Source organism: Neolamprologus multifasciatus, chromosome 19 (assembly GCF_963576455.1).
Source record: "Neolamprologus multifasciatus chromosome 19, fNeoMul1.2, whole genome shotgun sequence".
NCBI classification, from domain to species: Eukaryota; Metazoa; Chordata; class Actinopteri; order Cichliformes; family Cichlidae; genus Neolamprologus; species Neolamprologus multifasciatus.
Window position 1 is genome coordinate 956,088 of NC_140457.1, and position 19,860 is coordinate 975,947.

General features: G+C 44.8%; 1 protein-coding gene across 10 annotated transcripts in view; it reads left to right on the forward strand.

Annotated features, from left to right (window-relative positions):
- myt1lb (myelin transcription factor 1-like, b) overlaps positions 1-19,860 on the forward strand; it is a 118,733-nt gene that overhangs the window by 76,869 nt on the left and 22,004 nt on the right. For 9 of the 10 annotated variants that reach the window (XM_085142365.1, XM_085142366.1, XM_085142364.1 and 6 more), the window contains 4 exons: positions 944-1,413; positions 6,807-7,985; positions 13,757-13,891; positions 16,520-16,610. In XM_085142365.1, coding sequence (XP_084998491.1) covers positions 944-1,413; positions 6,807-7,985; positions 13,757-13,891; positions 16,520-16,610 — 1,875 coding nt within the window. The remainder of the gene's footprint in view (positions 1-943; positions 1,414-6,806; positions 7,986-13,756; positions 13,892-16,519; positions 16,611-19,860) is intronic. The other variant, XM_085142372.1, reaches the window with a different exon arrangement.

Genomic DNA, 19,860 nt, shown 5'->3' on the forward strand with positions numbered 1-19,860 from the left:
TGACTAACAGCTGCCATTTTCTCCCCTCGCGTGCCGCCTGTGCCATTCGTTCACATCAGGTTCCACTCTAAGTAGCGCAGAACCCGGGGAAACATCCAGAGGTTGTAAAAATGGGAGCCAGGGATATTTCACAGCCGAGTGAACATGCCGAAAGCGTGTTTAGCTCTCTCGCACTCGGGCCTGGACAGGGGGTTTATTTGATGGCCAAAACACTCAGCAGAACTCATCATAATTCTGACTGTGTGGTGCTTTTGTTCTAACGTGCCAAATGTGCGCGCGCAGCCACGACACACACGAACGGTCGCGCACACGGGCGGCTCGGGGGGCCCGGTAGGAGTCGGGACTCTCCGAGGTTTGATGAATCAAATGGATTAAGCCCCTGTGATCAATAGCCGGAGCAAATACACAGATTATCAGATTATCAGATTAGGATCTGTCCCTCTGCTGCCGGGGGGAGCCGGAGAATACATTAAAACCCGAGGTGCCTCGGCAAGATTCAATTAATCAGGCTACAGGTTGTCTGTTTCCCCTTACAGTCAATTCCAGACAGGCAGATGTGTTTTGCTTCACTTGGGAACAAGGACATATCAGTTTGGAACAAAGCGTTTGCAGGGCATGCACAGTGATTTTCTCCTGCCGGAAGAGCAAACTGATGGTACCTGAATATCAATGAATGTGGAAACTAAACCAGATCTTCTGCTTTTTGTTTCCCTGCACAGATAGAGAGTCGACGTCTTTGCGTTTTGTTGTTTATCAGTTAATGAGTGCGTGTCTAATTAAGGCCGTTTGGGCAAAGTTTGATCTTCTGAATATTTCTTTGCTCCTGAGCGATGTAGTATATAACCACAGCGTCGCAGCACAGGCCCGGGCACAAACCAGAGTGAACGTTTATGGGCAGGTGGTGCTAACGGCTAACGGCTGCCCTCTTATCTCTCCTCTGCAGTGTGTACGGCTGCCCTCTGGCCAAGAAGAGGAAGAGCATAGACAGACAAACCCTGGAAACGTCCCCAAAGAGGAGCACCTACCTTGATGACATGGACAACTCCACAATGGAGGAGTGCTACGAGACGGACGGAACCGAGGAGATGGATGACCGGGAGGAAGAGGAGGAGGAAGGAGCTGTAGAGGATGAGGAAGAGGAGGGGGAAGTGGAGGAGGAGGAAGAGGAGGAGGTAGAAGCCTACATGGACTATAATGTAGAGCAAATGGAGCACGAGGACGGGGAGGTGGAGACAGGGGATGGAGAGGGGGAAGAGGAAGCAGAGGAGGAGGAGGTAGAGGTGGAGCAGGAAGAAGAAGAGGAGGGTGATGAAGGGAGGGTGGTGGAGGCGGAGGAGGAGGAGGAGGAAGGAGTAGAAGAGGTGGATTATGAAGACGGAGAGGAGGAGGAAGGAGAGCAGAATCAAGGGCAAGGTGAGAGCACCGTCATTTCCACCTGTTATTGTTATTGATGATTAATTATTGATATAACGTGTTAAGCATAATGGGTAAGAGTACCTTCAGTGAAGGGTTTAAAGGCACGTTTTAATGTCACTTTCCACTGAAGCAGCGGCTGTGCAGGTCCAGCCGGCCCCACAGACAGCAGCTCACTGCTGCACAACAACTCCCATCGTTGTGTTTGAGGTGGGAGGTTGTGCCAGTTCTCGTTTTCACACACACTGCCTCAGAGGAGGTGAGTCCTCGGACTCCATGGAGAATGACATTTTGATCTGGTTCTGTGCATTTCCACCCCTAAAACACTGGTGCCAGTACTGCTGTTAGTGGATATGGGAGGGGTGACTGGAAGAAACTCATCAGTGATTCACAGATGCAGCCCACAGACTCCATGACATAAAGTATCCACACAGTTATCAAGCCTGTCAAAATGTAGGCTAGTTCGTCTGGTTATAGAAACGTTGTCACAGTGGAAACACACCCTGCAGCAGCGCCCCCAGCCTTTTTTGCCCCACAGATGGTTTTTAATGTCACACAATATTTTCACGACCGGCCTTTAAGGTGTCGCGGATAAACACAACAAAATAAAACAATATGACCGAGACAAAAACTGTGTTATTTGGTAAATATAATAGTAAACATGAATTCACTGTGTAATTGTGTAGCTTTATTAGCAGCGTCCTCCTGAAATGCCTTTATTGTTCCTTTTTTCCACTCAGTTAAGACATAAACTACAAAATAAGCATCGTGTTTTACTCAGTGAGACTTTAAACCAGCGACTGAGACCAGAAACGTATCAGAGCAGTGTTTACTGAGATGTGAGGCCGGCAGCAGGCTCGCCTTCATGTAGACTTCTATACAGTCGGACAAGCCGCCCTCTGCTGGCCGTCAGAAAGAATGCAGGTGAAGATGCTGTCTTTGCATTTCAACTCAAAAGCTGAAAAAGCTGCTTAAAATCCAACCAGTGCACAACTGTGTTGAGTTTGTGGAGGATAAATTGTTCCTGAATCATGGTGAACATCTCAGGAAGTGCTGTCAAAGACTAGCAGCGGTTGCTGTGCTCAGCTAACCAAATTCACTGCCAAACACAGAAATAAGAGTACATTTGTTTGGTAACAGTTTATATTTTCTACTCATAAAAATGGTTCCATTTGCTGTTTCTATTGTTTTTAGTGCAGCACTTGTTCTGTTTGCATTTTTACAATAAACGATATAAATTTGGCCAACGATAGAGCTCTATCACGATAGCGCATGTTGATGATGTCATCAAGCTGCGCCTGTTTTGGTCAAAAGCATCGCGGCGGCTACAACCATTATCATCTGCAAAATATGCCGACAGTCATAGCAAAGAGATGAAGCACTTTTGGAATAAGGGGAAAGCCAAAAACTGCGCTTCCTCCACTTCCGTAACATTGATTCATTAATGCTGAATTCTCTGCAGCTGCTCTGTTCCCTTGTTGTTGCAGTATATTAATGACTAACCTCATATTGTGGATGAATAATCTCAGTTGTTCTCCTGACTGACGTTTGGCCCGTGTACAGCATCCTGCTATGCGATTGCATTTGTCCCTGACCACCAGAATCCCTCACGTTAACTTTTATCGAGTGGAAAAAATGTTGGCGTTCATCCTCCAGCTTCACTGTGCTAATGTTATGCTAACATAGCTGTGTCGCTAGCAATCACGTAGCACAACATTATATACCAGCTAGTCCAACTTCAGTAACCCTGCAAACGCCACTGCTGTTTAGTTTTCTGTCTTCATTTATGTTGGAAGTGGTAGCAGAGCTGTACATTTGAATTAGTTTCAAAAATCTCTCAGTCAGAACATGGTATGAAATGTTTAGGTGGAAACTAGCAAGCTAACTTCTAACTCCATTAAATTTAATAACTTCTGTTTTCATGGATGTTAAACTTAATTGTTACACCCGATAAAGCAGCAACGCTGATGATTTAATTAAAGATGAAAGAATTTAGACCCTTTTTAACTCTCAGTGTTCGTTTGACTTTGGGACCTGAAGAGACGGAGTTTAGGACCCAGATTACTCCATGAAGCTCCTCACTATGGCAGCCGTAATGCTCTGACGATCCATCAAGCAGTGAGCTTACCAAAGTTGTACTAAAACATTTTTTAACAGATTTCTGCCCAAATCGGTTCGAGGTCAGTAAGCACAACCAGAATTCATACATAAGGCACACTCTCGGTTTTTGAGAAAATTAAAGGACTTTAAGTGTGGAAAATACGTTATACAGAAGAAAAGAATATATCGCGATATATATCGTTACCGCACGTGCTTCAAATTATACCGCGATATGAATTTTAGGCCATATCGCCCAGCCCTAGCTGTGATGTCGTAGTGTTGGCCCGGTACAGGTGAAGCTCCAACGCAGACCTCTGCATTGGAATAAGAGATGTGCACCGACTGTCTGATCCACACAGCCTGTTATTCCTACAGTGATTAGTTATTTCTCTAATATGCTTTGTTAATGTCATTCATTCATTTGCACATTTTCCTTGCATATTATTTTCAGAGCCTTTACTGCAGCTGCTCTGAGACCAAATTATCTGTTGGTTTATTGATTTTTTTTCAGAGAGCTCCTTTTTAAAAGAATAATAATATTAATTGCTTCTTCTAATTATGGATAAATGATCTAAATTGATGGAGTCGCCTTTTTTCAGTTATTCCCCATTGAAATTGTTTGACCTTCATCGTTAGGACAGAAGCTAAAAGGAACTAAATCATGTTAAATTACTCAAACGGCAGCCGGATTATTTTGGAAAACGATTATTTTCTCGTTTGAAAAGCTTCTGAGCTCCAGGTTCAGCTGAATGTTGCCTTTCATTTGGATAAAATACAAAAACAGCGCCCCTGGTTTGGGACTGGGATTTGAGAAACTCCTGCCCCATATGTTATCTCGTCTCCCCCCCCCCGCCTGGCGTGCCCAACACCAGATCTGGCAGGTTTCTCTCCAGCAGATTCAGCTTTGCACCCCCGCATCACGATTGGACCTGACAGTGCCTTCAAGTCCAATTAAGAGTGAAGCTCAGAGAGAGGAGTGTGTTAACCCTGCTTGGCGCGCAGCTCTACCCACCCAACGTGTTGATGTGGCATCTCGGCAGCCATGTGAAAACATCTCTGCAGACTGGTGTTCATTAGAGCCCACAGCCGAGGTCTTATCCTTAACAATGAGACCGTGGACTGTTGCCACCGCCTCGTCAGCCTGTCAGCAGCCTCTCCCTCGCGCTCTGTGGCTACTGCCTGATTACCGTGTATTTTTGATAAGTGCTTTGCATGCTGCCGTGTGCTGTTGTTGCCAAACCCTTCTCTATAATCATCATGATTTTTATTGGCGTGGAAGGACTTCCTGCATTTACGTCTGCAGAAGGAAAGCAGAAACCTCTTTCTGTCGCTGGGCAAATACGGGCGCTGTTCTGGAGCGTCACCCAACGCCACTACTCTGTTTCCCGTTTAATCTCTTTCACGTCCCTTTTGTGCACCTTGATTGCTCTTCAGACTGTTTCCATGCAATCAAAAATGAAACCTCTGGTGCAGAATAAGAAGCCTTGCCCTGTCAAAGGCCGGTCATTCGTGACTGCTCCCTCTTCTTGCTCCGAAGCGGCGATACTGTGCTGCTCTCGTTAGCTCGTAAGTGTGTAGAAAGTCATGGTTACCTCTCACCTTTACCTGACGTCTAAAATCCAGAATGAACCAGTCACCATTTTGTGGCTGTGATTGCAGTCACCGGGTTTTAGGCTGTTGGTCTGAAACGAGGTGAGCAGAGACGTTTGGACATAAATCCGTCTGGACATAAATCCGTCAGCTAAAAACATCCAGCATCATCACGCCAAACGCAGGATCTCAGTGATGGAGATCTCAACGTCATGCAACTATTGTAGAAGTTGTTTACAGCTGATTTCACGTAGTCTTCATAAAAACTGTCAGTAGGTTCTTCAAGTTGCACAGTTGATGCATAATGTTTTGTGTATGAAAATGTAGATCTCATCCTTTGTAGCTCCTTGGAAAAAAAACTAAATTCATATCATTGTTTTGATTACAATTAAGTCTTTGAACCCAGCAGTAATTAATATTTCATCACTAATGAAACAGTCTGCATCACTAATTACATGCTTTTTCCATTATGTTATATTGTTTTCTATAATTATTGTTATTATTATTAATATTATTTTTTTGCCTTGCTCCTTTGCACCAAAAGTGATGAAATCTCTCATTAGATATCTGTCTGTGTGAGCCTGTGGGTTCATTTTCTCTGCAGGAATGTAAGTGGCAAATGTGACGCCAATGTGAGCGATGTGCTCTTGGCGGCTTGGGGCGGAAATGTGAAAGGAGAGATTGGAAGTGCTCCAGGAGTGAGTGCTTGAAATTACTGACAGAAGAGGTTCAGTAACCTTTCGCAGTCTGTCAGAATCAATTAGGCACTGAAAGGAATTCTAAAGATGTTGTTGATTGAATGAAAAAAGGAACTTTACAGGCGCGCGATGAATAGCTGCTGTTTGGGGTTTATGGTGGTGCACAGGGAACATTTTATCTCTCAGATTTTAGACTTTCCGGTGAGAAATGTTCACAGTAATGCAATGATTTTAGTTTCGCTTTTGGTTTTCACACTACAGACTGACAATTTATAGAATCATCAAGCGATGTCATCACCCTGTTAATACTCTGAGGTCACGAATGGAAGCCGCCAACCGTAACCCTGTATGGGAAAAGGTTGGTAGGTTGGTATATGTCATGTCTTTGTTATGCCAAATAACAAAGAAAATAGAATAATAATAATAATAATAATAATAATAAAAGATACATATTTTTAAAAAAGTCTTCCCACCTGTGAAGGGCTAACTTTCACCAGGGAATCATTTGGAGTGAGAGTTGGACGGCTAAGTTAATGCTTAGTAAGCACAGTTTGAAAAAGTAGCCAACGCCACCTTTGAAACAAGGTGTCTTCTTCTAATAAGGTTTCCATTTGGGCTAACAGATGAAAAAAACAGATAAAGGCATAGATGAAAACCTAACCTTAACCCTAAGCAGCTCACTGGTGATGTGGTGGGTGTTAAAGGATAATCAGAGGACCTGTAAATTAAGAGAGGTAGGGAAAGGGGTAACCTAGAACTTGTATGATAGAGTCTCATTTAGCAGAGCATCTTTCTCTGGAATTTTCCCAAACCACTGCATTTAACTTCCTGTGCTGATTCACAATTCAGAACACAAGCTGCTGTTAAGACTCTCAAAGTAAATTATTAGGGGAAGCAAAGAGTTCCTTATCCAATTTAGATGGACCAAGCCCAGAAATCTGATTTAGCAGTAAAATAGAATGACGGAAATGAAATTACAAGACGCTTGTTCTTTCTTTCCAACAGAGGACGATCAGATGAGCAGCGGTGAGGGGGCCGAGGGCGATGGCGGTGGAGGCAGAGGCAGCAGCACTTCCAAATCCGGCCCGACGGCGGAGAAAGACGACAACAACAACGATGAGTACGAAAACTACGACGAACTTGTGGCCAAGTCGCTCCTGAACCTGGGCAAGATCGCAGAAGACGCTGCAAACCGTGCCATGACGGAGTCTGAGATGAACAGCAACTCCTCTAACAGTGCTGAGGATGAAGAGGAGGAGGAAGAGGAGGAAGAGGAGGAGGAAGAGGAGGAGGAGGATGAAGAGGAAGAGGAGGAAGAAGAAGAGGAGGAGGAAGAGGAGGAAGAAGAAGAAGGGGATGAACCTCAGAGGGGCGATCTGAGTTTGGACGTCGACAGCGACGTGGTTCGGGAAACGGTGGACTCCCTCAAACTGCTGGCACAGGGTCACGGCGCCGTGCTGTCCGACAACTTGGACGGACAGGAGTTCGAGGACGGCACGGCCAACAACGGGGATGCGATTGACTGCACGAACAATGGGGTAAATGCGCACAACGGTGGTAATGGACAAATTAAGACCACCAGTAATGGACAAATAGAAAACAGCGATGAGGAGGTGTGTTTGAGCAGTCTGGAGTGTCTACGGAACCAGTGCTTCGACCTCGCTCGGAAACTCAGCGAAACAAAGTCCATCGACCGAAACGCACCGTCCCAGCAAAATCACTTCTCATGCGAGGATCCCAATCAACAGCCCCAGCATCACGGCTACGGGGACTTCCACAACAGCCAGGACGACAGGCGAATGCTCGATAGGAACTATTCCGACATGGACAATCTCATGAAGCTCGAGGAGCAGCTGAGCCCACGCTCCAAGGCCTTCTCCAGTTGTGCACACGATGACCGGTACCACACTCACCACCGGGACTTCGATGAGGACACGGCCTCTGTGACCTCAGACCGATCAGAAGAAGTGTTTGACATGACAAAGGGGAATCTGTCCCTGCTGGAGAAGGCTATTGCACTAGAGTCCGAACGCGCCAAGGCAATGAGGGATAAAATGGCTGCCGAGGCTGCCAGAAGAGACGGGGTGAGGTATGGCCATGAAGATCACGGCCCGCGGCACGGCTACGGCGTTGAGCGTAAAGCCCGGCTTCCCGATGGTATGAAGAAGCCTTTCTACCATAAAGGTGAGCCATTCTCTCAAACACGGATGCACACCATACGACAACAGCAGCATTTAAGCTGGTTCAGTGTGGTTTCTCGTTTTGTAAAAGAAATCCGAGTGTTTGAACAGTTTTCAGTATGAGCTGTTCGATCGCTAAGTTCCTCCACATTTTCACAGTGTAGCTCATTTTAGAGAATTAGGACAGTTAATCAGCTCGACCAGCTTGGTAAACAAAAAGTATCATGGAAATGGGAGGATCGCAGCATGTTCCACCAGGTCATCGGGAACCCAACCAAAGTTTGGATTAGCATTGGGATTTGTGCAATTTTTGCCAGATTGGAACACCTTAATGGAACGTCTTTAGCTTCAGAAATTTTAGCATGTGGCTAAAATAAAACCCAACCCGAACCCTAACCCTGGACCGGTCCCCGGTGACGTGGCGGATGTTAAGACCTTAACAAGCTCAGGTAAAATGTTTTCCTGACAACTCTGTATTTTATCTATCCTGTGCTGGAGGCCAGGCAGCCCACATGCATTCTGGGAACCTTGCTGTAACCCCAGGACAAGCTTTTTCAGCCAATTTGGAAATTCGCATCTCGGTAGCAGCGGGAGCGGCAGCAGCAGCTTATGTTGTTAAAATAGGCCAGCATGGAAACATCAGAGGGTAGGCTTGTCAGGCATAAGTAATGGCAATCTGCACGGCCTGTTAGGACCGAAAATCTCATCCCTGTGATGCAGCTTGGGGTAAAGCTGCCTATTTTTAAACCTGTGCAAACACTTGGGAGGAGAAACCACAAAATAGAGGCCTTCTGTCTGCAGAAAGGATTCATTCTGCAGGGAACTCTTTAAATTTGTTGAGAGTAGCTATGAGCTACCATTCAGATTGATACCGACAAATATCAAGCTAATCCTGCAGTACAAACACTGCAGAACACCCTCGGTTCTAATTGTTATGCTGTGCACTGCGCACAAAGTAAAGTCACAGAAAAATTACATTGGCATTCACGCAGCGGTCTGATTGCAAATTCCTTTGTTTAACTCTTAATTATTCTTCTTATCATATCCTTTACAACAACAATATACGGGCCTAACAAGGTTAAATTGCTCCCTCCCATAAGGAAGATATCAGATGAGAGCAACAAATAAGAGCATGCTAATTCACAGCAGGATGGTATCACACCTTAAATGCCACACATCTCACAGCAGGTTTATATTGCGACTTAAATGCCACACAAATGCTAATTTCAAGGGCCTTCTGTGGCCTCTGTGTCTGGCTAATGTTGGAATAATGAGAGGACGCAAGACGGCTGCATCACGATAGCATCTTCCCTCAGGCGAGATAGTAGCAGACACTCGTTGACCAGGGTTCTTGTGCGTGATTTATAAAGTAGAGCATGGCGAGGAAGAGGGCGGGACGGGGAAGAGAGAAGCATGAGGTTGAGATGAAAATTGAACAGTATCAGAATGACCGATAACGAACGACGGGCCTACTGACTGCACATTAATTATCCAGAGATGGTATGGTAATGGGGGCCATTTGCTATGCAAAGCGCAGACCGTCCGCAGCCACAATCAATATCCACTGCTTTCTAATATGCCTTCCACTTGGCTGCCTCCACTCCCTGCAAGAGGAGTGGAGGCAGGCACGAGCATCACGTCTGTACACGTGCGGTCAGGCGTTTGGAAGTGGGGATTTTTTCCAACATACAAACATTAACAGCCAATGTAATAAGAAGCCATTAAAAAGAAGCCTCGGTGTTATCAACGTGATATTACCCTGGTGCCAGACACGAGAGCCAGACATGACGGAGCAGTTTGTGCCGTATTCATGGGCCCCTGTAATGTGACATAGATGGACGACGGCCACCGAGGATAACGAGGAGTTTTGTTCTGATGAATGAGAGACGAGATTTGGTTTGGTGACTCATTAGTAAATGAATGAGTAGGTGTGCCTTCATGTCCCCTCTTCATTTTGCCTTTTATGAACTCCTTCCACTTTGCCACATCCACACATCCATCCACACATCCATCCATCCATCCATCCATCCATCCATCCATCCCTTCCTTTCATCCATCCAACCATCCCTTCCTTTCATCCATCCAACCAGGCACCCATCCTTTTCAGCCATCCATCCATCCATCCATCCATCCATCCATCCATCCAGATCTAGTTCCTGGGGTCTAGCTCCTGTCTCAGGATCTTCTACTGGTTGGAAACCTCACCTCATGAGGCACAATGGGCCTCCAGTTATTACAGGCATAAAATCAATCTTGAGAAGAGCAAAAGTTCAGGGAATTCAGGTTTCTAAAGATGTTTTTAGACTTAAACTTCAACCACTGAGCTTGCTAATGTGTGTTATTACCTACTGTTGCAGTCTGGAAGAGTTAGTCAGCCAGGTAAATGTTCAGACTCAGGAGTATTTACCTTCAGAGGTTCAGCTGATCTCCATCCACTTACAGGAGCCCGTTCACTGCACTCTCTGCACCAGCAGCATTATTTCTGAATCCCGCAGCTGCACCAGACAGTCGTTCCGACTTTGCCACACAGTTTGCTCCGTTAACCCCCAGCAGCTCCGGGTCTAACCTCTTTTCTGGTGTCAACCCCAACACGCATTCGAGGCCTCAGACAGACAGCTGCTGGTAGCACTGCTATTTTCCCACAATTTTCCCAATCAGATGTCTATTTTTTATGGTGAATGGTAATTGGACTGGTATTTATATAGAGTTTTTCTGCTCTCACTGAGCACTCAAAGTGCTTTTACGCTGCAAGCCACATGGATGCATCGGAAGAAATTTGGGGTTCTGTATCTGGACACTTTGGCGTCAGGATCGAGATGAATCAGTCGACCTTCCGATTACTGGAAAGCCTTCCGCCCCCAAATTATATAACCGTGTATAAAATATTCTTTTACAGCCATGACTCCGAGTCCTGGTCTCCATTTGAGGCTGAGGCCTGACACTTTTCAGTCAAAGCTCATTTCTATAGATTGTATCCTTTATTTTATTCTTCCGGTCATTACCCACATCTGCTGGTGATGGGTGAGGATAAGAATGTAGACTGGCCAATGAATCGAAAGCTCACCTTCACGCTCGGCTCTCTCCTCAACACAACAGTGTAGCAGTCCTCCCCCACTCATATACAGAACCCCAACCTTCTCTTACTCTGCATCTCAGGGCTTTATTTTGGTTCATCGCTCCGTGTTTTAGTCGGAGCTTCTGAGTTACACGGGCCTTTGAAACTTTAATCAGTGGTCTCTCTTTCTGTGCTGTGAGATAATTACCCCTCCACTTCCTACTCTTCTAAAACACGCTCCTGATAAAGGTTTCTGTCAATCCAACGACTCCAAATTCATTCTGCAATCTGACACGGCTCCAAAACTCTGCCATGAAAATGCACAAACCGGTTTTCACTTTCCAATATCGCATATTTACTGCACTTCAGCTTGACTTTGCACACGGGGGTCAGAGGATTTTAAAGCTGGATGGTTGCATTTCCAGAAACAATGCCAGTTGGCACAACTTGGCATCGCTGCTTTTTGGTGGTAACCTGAGTTTGAAGGAAACAAGAGATCCAGGTTTTGGAAAGGGAAACACAATCGTCTCCGCTGTGTGTTTGAGGACACGTGCGTGCACCCAGCAAACTGTCACGTGCAGCTGTGAGCTGGTTTTAATGAAGAAAAGCATGATGCAGCTTTAAAGGAGCCTAAGTTCTTTCTGTTGAAGGTTAAACATGTAAAAGTTCTAATATTTCACAGTAAACAAACTCAATCAGAATCTCTGCTTCTTCATACAAACACAGCCTGGAAATTCAGAAAGTGTCAGTTTCACTTTATCATTATAAATGAATATTCATACATATAAAATGGAGCTTCAAATGTACATTCATTCATGTTTACATAATTGTGGTGAATATCAAATCAAATCAAAATTTATTTATGTAGCACATATTAAAACAACAGTGTTGACCATAGTGCTTCACAGTCAGTAAAAGCATGAGACAGTTAAAACAAACAATAGGTAACAACACAACAAGCTAGACCAGCCAACTAAAATCAAAGGCCAAAGTAAAAAAATAAATAAATAATAAATAAAATCGTTTTAAGACGTGATTTAAAAGACTGGATCGACTCGGCAGTACGAATATGAACAGGGAGGTTATTCCAGAGTCTGGGTGCCACGGATGCAAAGGCCCGGTCTCCTCTCGACTTCATTCGAGACCCAGGTTGTGCTAGGAGCCTGTGATTGGACGATCTAAGTGCTCTGTTGGGATTGTATGAGTGGAGTAGTTCAGAAAGATAGCTGGGCGCTAAATTATTCAGAATATTAAAAGTGAACAAAAGAATTTTAAAATCTATACGAGCCAATGTAATTTGGCTAAAATTGGAGTTATGTGTTCATGGATTCTCGTACCTGTTAAAAGACGCGCAGCTGCATTTTGAATTAATTGAAGCCGGCAAAGAGAGGAGTGTTGGAGGCTCGAGTAGAGGGAGTTACAGTAGTCTAATCTGGATGTAATAAATGCGTGGATAAGCTCTCAAGCAGAGAACTTGTGATACATAAATGTTAGTGGTCCTGGTCCATGGCCGTCCCTGCACCCCTGCACCAAAGGCCAAATGGTCTCTCCCAAAAGGGGAGAGGGAGAACAACATCACAAATGTTTGATGAACAGAAACTTTTCCTTTCAGAAAAAGTTCGTTTGGATTTGGTGCATGCTGTCATGCTTCATCTGACCACAACGCATAATATCAGCCTCATATATAAGAACCTGCAAACTAAAGTTCTGTTGCTGGCCCGTAAAACTGTTTCTATGGTCGGTCAGAGATCACACATCCAAAATTTCAGCCTCCATCCGTCTGCGTTAACCTGAGAGTCCATACTCACAGATATTTACCCTGAAATGTTTGAAGGACTGAACTGTCTGTGGTTAGCTTACAAAGAATGAAACGCGGCGAACGTGACGTCGTGCGACTCCATATAAATAGTCCTTCACTTTGGATTTTAAGATTTAAACTTTAAGCTGTATTGTTTAACTTCATAATCACCTCATTCAACCATCAGGGTCCGACAGCTGGCCGATGGGTAAAGGTGAGTAAAGGTGATAAGGTGCCATTTATCCCAAAGTTAGTGAAGAATGCACGATGTGAAACCAAAAAACAGATGTGTTAGCATGAAGTTGTTCTGACCTCATCTCATGACATCAGAAGAAACACGTGCAATCGTAAAAGTACCGTTAACGTTACTAAACACGAGGCAGAAGCTGCTCTTCATCTCAGAATAGTTTTATTTGTTTCATGCTGTTAATTTAATGTCACGGTTTCCATGGATGCAGTGAACAGGTCCTCAGTGGAGGTTTCATCAATGGCAGGAGACGGGGCAGGCCGACACATGTAGAGTCTAAATACCATCGCTGTTAAACTCTGTCATACATGACGTGTTCCAGCGGCGGGTGTTCATATTAAATATCACCAAAGTTTCTAATAATAAGCTCAGAACCTGTGCAGTAAACTCAAGCTGTCAATCACAGTTTTTTTCTATTCTTGGCTCAATATGAGGTCACAAAGATGTAATAGAAGCCCCACCCATCTGCCCTTTATAGGGGCAGCCAATCAGAAGAAAGCCGTGTTAAAGAGGGAGGAGCTAAAATAGCTTGTTTCAAACAGAGGATGAACCACAGGGGGATTATTTTGAAGCGTGAATCATGCAAAGCAGCCCTGCTGGAGTCCAGAGAGGAGTTGTAACGTACAGTCAGCTGCCGCTTGGGTGCTAATAACCTCTACATCTTTCCCCTCACAGACGCTTCACGTGTGGACAAGAAGGAGAGCCGGTGTCCCACGCCGGGCTGCGACGGCACGGGTCACGTGACGGGCCTGTACCCGCACCACCGGAGCCTTTCGGGCTGCCCGCACAAAGACCGGGTGCCACCTGAAAGTAAGCGCTCAGCAGCGATGTTGTTGCTCAGGCATGCTCGTGCGTGCGGTGCTGTCAGTGTCTGATGCCTCGGGGATTACACGGGTCACGGCAGCAATTCTTTTGTGACCTTTTGCACGGGGCCGTGGGTTTGCTTGCCGATTGCCTGCCTAATGTGCCGTGGTGATGAGGTGGAAATGAGGCTGTGATAATGCACTAATAGCTGCAATGCAGCGACTGGAGTCAGCTGCATTGACTGACAGCGATCGAGATGTGGGTTGCATGCTTCATCAGTGTATATGTGGCTGAAAGTAAAGGTCTTTCCTTTATTTGTGTACCTTTTTAATTATTTTCCGAGTCCTTCAGTTTTCTCTAAAGTCTGAAAAGCTCACAGACCTTGGTGCGCGCTGCAGCCGTCCACGCCACAAACCCTCTTCATTTATTTGTATTCCTTGCTCAATTAAGTTTCGCTGGATAGAAAGGCAGTGTCATATCTCCGAGCCACAGATCAAGTGAAGTGGCAATAAACATTAGCCTTGAATGAATAGTGACGTTTCCCTTTAGAGAACTCACCCCGGCTATTTAGTCTCATTCACCTTGTGCAAACTTCTCAATAAAAGCCCCCTTTACACGTTTCATTAAACGCAGCGTGAAAATCAAGTTATGATCCGCTGTGACCCGGACTGCAATCAAAATAAAAGAGGAAAATTAGTTACCGTTAAGGGCAGGCTTGTAAAGACCAGCACAGTGTCACAGATGTCTCTTGTTCCGTGGAGTGCCGCCCGCACAAGGTCTCCAACCTGAGATGTAATCATCTCCCAGAAATGTGAAGTCGCTCAGGGCAGCTGACCTTGAGCGGGATCGAGAGCCCCGAAATGGAATTTGGAAAGGTCTTGAATTGATTGTCACTGGAGATTTGGGGATATGATATCCGTGTTCCTCCTCCTCCTTCTTTCTCACGTCCGGCTAACTTTTGGAGAAGAAGATACCACGGATGATTCAGGCGTTCGGGGGGCCGTCCCACTTCCTGTTTTTGTACCGAAACTGGCCGCGCATCAGCCAGGAGTGCAGCAGGTGGCGCTCATGAGTGCTTTCACCTGCTTCGAGACAAAACCATGAGATTGTATTTAATTTGCCATCAATCCTGAAATGAAACAGGATGCAACAAACAGCTCGGGGCTCGAGCTCTGTGTCTTTGTGCGCAGCGCCTGCTGTCCAGAATGTTGGAGAAGCCTGATTTTGGCGTGCTGGTTACAAATATACCCAGTACGGGTGTGAAACAAGCTTTAGGGCGTTAGGGCGTGCTACCTGTGCGCCCGTGCACCTGAGCAAACAGATGTCATTCCCTCAGGACCGTTGCTGTGCAGAGACGTCATCAGGAGCTTTCAGTGTCATCGGTCGCGTCACGGCTGACGTAGAAGCGGCCGTGCACAGAGACTCCTGTAAAGACAAATACATGCCACACATGTGACTGCCTGCAGGGCAGATTCAGCGGCGGGCGAGCCTCTCCCCCCTGTTAACACATTTGCTGTACTGAATGGACGATGTATTATTAATGCAGTGGCTTCATTTAATTGGGAAATCACACAGTGCAGCCACACTCTTCCTTTCCTTGTGAAAAATGACGATTAAATTAGATCTCAAATTCATTAATTCCCGTTCCTGCTTGCCCATTGTAGCTCCGTTCTTGTGGAATATTAAAATATTTCATCAGGGAGTCGTGTTTTGGTCTTTAAAGTGATTTACCTTTGGTGCACGCGACGCTAGCGCAGCCACATCCTGCTGCGGTTAATATCTGCACTCACCGATTCTGCCTTTAATTCCTCGGCATTGTGCGTGCGTCCTCGCAGAGGGCAGGAAAAACCTGGGAAATGCATAATGTATTGGCTTTTGGCGAGCTGAGGCGGCGGGCTTTGTCCAATTACCTGCACCCAACACCAATTAGTATGTAAGGGAAGGAGGATGATGAGGGGTTAAAGTTTAAGGGGGTGATAATGATGAAGCTGGTGCCGATGGGGTTTGGCCCCGCACGTCAGCGGTGTCATGCCGACCCCTTCCTCGCGCCCCCGCCCGCGGTGCTCTGGCGCTCCTCTTGGACATCCATAGATCATTAATCTAAATGGCCGGTTGCCGAGGGGATGCGAGGCAGTTATGGACTGTTTTAATGGTAAACGGTATTGAAGACTGCACTCTTACTCTAACGACGAGCACGTGATAACAGAGCGCACTCCATCACGGCGCTGCGCCCCTCTGTCTGCTTCTTCATTGATTTTAAGGCAGCATGTGTTGTTGTGCATGATTGCTGGCTGTTGGTCGCGCTGCTCTTTGCATGTCCAGAAATTTCCCTCCATTTCTTGCTGGCTTTGTCCTGCTAAACTCAAATGACATCTTTTTATTCATGACTGCCCCGTTCCATGAATACTAATTTGAAAGAGCTGGATAAGTGGAAGCAATATGGTGGGAAACCTTGCCTGCCCTTTCAAACTAGTGTTCATTAAAATGAAGAAGAGGTCATTTGGGTTCACTCAGGCTCATTTCTTAATGATGTTTATAATGCCAAGCTCCTCACACTCTAATAGAGCTCATGGCTGATTTTAAGGGGCTCCTAACCTTCCCTGTCTTTCACTCCTATCTCCTGTCTGTGCGAAGTTGTGGCAATGTATGAGAATGTTCTTAAGTGTCCTACGCCTGGCTGCACGGGACGCGGCCATGTCAATAGCAACAGAAACTCCCACCGAAGGTAAGAGCTCAGCCCGGACCCAGCGCCTGCACCCCTCCTTATTTCGGTTATGTTACTGTTGGACTTACTTCATGTTTTTGTACTATGGGACGTATTTCGTTTTTGTTTTGTTTTTTTTTACTGTGGGACTTAATTCGGTTATTTTACTTTGGGACTTATTTCGGTGATTTTACTGTGGGACTTATTTCAGTTATTTTACTGTGGGACTTATTTCGGTGATTTTACTGTGGGACTTATTTCAGTTATTTTACTGTGGGACTTATTTCAGGTATTTTACTGTGGGACTTATTTTGGTTATTTTACTGTGGGACTTATTTCAGTTATTTTACTCTGGGACTTATTTTAGTTATTTTACTGTTCAACTTTTTCATGTTTTTTTTTACTTTGGGACTTATTTCATTTTTGTTTTTTTTACTGTGGGACTTATTTCGGTTATTTTACTTTGGGACTTATTTCGGTGATTTTACTGTGGGACTTATTTCAGTTATTTTACTGTGGGACTTATTTCAGTTATTTTATTGTGGGACTTATTTTGGTTATTTTACTGTGGGACTTATTTCAGTTATTTTACTTTGGGACTTATTTCAGTTATTTTACTCTGGGACTTATTTTAGTTATTTTACTGTGGACTTATTTTGGTTATTTTACTGTGGGACTTATTTTGGTTATTTTACTGTGGGACTTATTTCAGTTATTTTACTGTTCGACTTATTTCAGTTATTTCACTCTGGGACTTATTTTAGTTATTTTACTGTTCGACTTTTTCATGTTTTTTTTTTACTTTGGGACTTATTTCAGTTATTTTACTCTGGGACTTATTTTAGTTATTTTTACTGTGGGACTTATTTTAGTTATTTTACTTTGGGACTTATTTCGGTTATTTTGCTGTGGGACTTATTTCAGTTGTTTTACTTTGGGACTTATTTTAGTTATTTTTACTGTGGGACTTATTTTAGTTATTTTACTTTGGGACTTATTTCGGTTATTTTGCTGTGGGACTTATTTCAGTTGTTTTACTTTGGGACTTATTTCGGTTATTTTGCTGTGGGACTTATTTCGGTGATTTTACTGTGGGACTTATTTCGGTGATTTTACTGTGGGACTAATTTCAGTTATTTTACTTTTGGACTTATTTCGGTGATTTTACTGTGGACTTATTTCAGTCATTTTACTGTTGGACTTTTTCATGTTTTGTTGTTTTTTTTTACTGTGGGACTTATTTCAGTGATTTTACTTTTGGACTTATTTCGCTTATTTTGCTGTGGGACTTATTTTGGTGATTTTACTGTGGACTTATTTCAGTCATTTTACTGTTGGACTTTTTCATGTTTTGTTTTTTTTACTGTGGGACTTATTTCAGTGATTTTACTGTGGACTTATTTCGGCTATTTTACTTTTGGTCTTATTTCTTTTTTTCATACATGTTCGATGGATTCTGTTTGCACCCTTCGTGTCCTTTTTGCTTGATTTAATTATCCTTAAACTCATTATTTTTGCTGTCCTCTCACATTATGTTTATGTGGAAAACATATATGGAGGACCAACACTGCCATATTTAAAAATAAATGAGTTAATCAAAAAAGCTGATATGTCTTTAAATATGTAAAACTTAGTCTGATGTGGTTTTTTTTGCTGGCTACCTGTAGTCACACTACAGTGAAAATTGGACAGCAACTTAATTGCAATCAGTTAAAATTGGTCGTTGCCTGGTGTTTGTGTTTAATCTTTTTGACCAATGAGATGCACAGGCCTTACCATGCAACACCCTCAGCCTCTGCTGGGAGGCAGCCTGCCTCCAAACAACAGCAGCCCGACTCAAAGAGGCTGGCGAAGGTTTTACTTACAAACACAGACGAGTTGCAGACACGCTGCACTCACCTGAGTCAGTCTGCAAGCATCAATTCCTGTTTAACATCTGTGAAGTTCTGACTGGACAGTGAATGTAAGCAGTTACATGACAACATGACAACAGTTTCACCACTTTATCAAGGTTAATAGGTGCATTATAAGAGCTATGAATCTTTAAAATTTACACAGAATGCACTTTTTGAAATTTCCTGCAGTGAAACGTTGGTTTCTGCTCGTCTGCGTCACAGACATCTCATCATACCAATGCTGTTAGAGAAAAAACCCTTCAGACTTTAGATTAAATGTTGCTGTGGTATCATTAATTATAATAATGCTGATTGTAATGGGGCCACGACAGGGCGCTGACTGAAGGCCCTCAAAAATATTCAAGTTGCACAATGATCAGAGGCTCTCTGAGTCGTTACTTAGTTATTTTTGATTATAGCAGTTTTGGTCTTCCACAGATAGCCCTGCCTGGATCGCAGGACATAATTAAAGTAGTCCAGCTGCCATATTTTAGTCGAGCCTGCTCCGAATGCAGCGGCTCGGCAGCATAAATCATTTATATGCTCGCGGCGGGAAAAAATGGCATTCGTCAGGTGCAGGTTTGGAGGGAGAAACCAAAATAGCAGGGCGCTCGTGCCTGTCAGACGGGGCGAGGTGACAGTGAAAGAGGAGTGTCACCCACAGCAGATGCTCAGGGAGTCGGGCGTAGCAACAGCCATTAGCACCTCTCTGCCACTCAGCCGGGGTGACGGGAGAGGTGCAGACCTGGGAGGACCAGAACGCCTCCCCGCCGCGCTCGGTGACACGGCGGCAGCGCAAAACAGGCGCGCGGTGCAGACGTGGAGCAGAAAGAGCTGATAGACGCCTCCATCGGGTGCTCCTTCACACTTCCCCATCTGATGCACCCTGATGGCAGGTGCTCCACGCTGGCTCCGGGCCATTGTCACAGATCATTTTTCCAGCGCTGCAGCTGACAGCCTGGATGGAGAATAATCGGGGTTAAGGATAACAACATGAACTTTTGTCACATTTGGTCAGTTATTTGTCAGGAGGAAGTTGCGCTGCGTTTCCTGTCAGCAGGTGTTTGAAGGAAACGAGCACGTTTGTCCATATGGGAATATCTATTCTGAGAATGATTTTAAGCTGTTCAACCAGAAACACACAAGCTGTTACTGACTGTGTTGTTACTTAAAATGCAAATTCATTAATTTTCCTCACTTTTTAACACTTTGTGAACTACAGTAGACGCCGCAGTCGACTGTCTGACAGGCAGATGTGCTCGAGCTGTTTTCAGCCCGGCTGACGCTCTGACAGGCGCTCTAACGAGCCCGACGCTTCGCGGCGTGTGCGTTCGTTGTAACACTTTCACCTATCAAAACGCGTCCTCCACCACCCG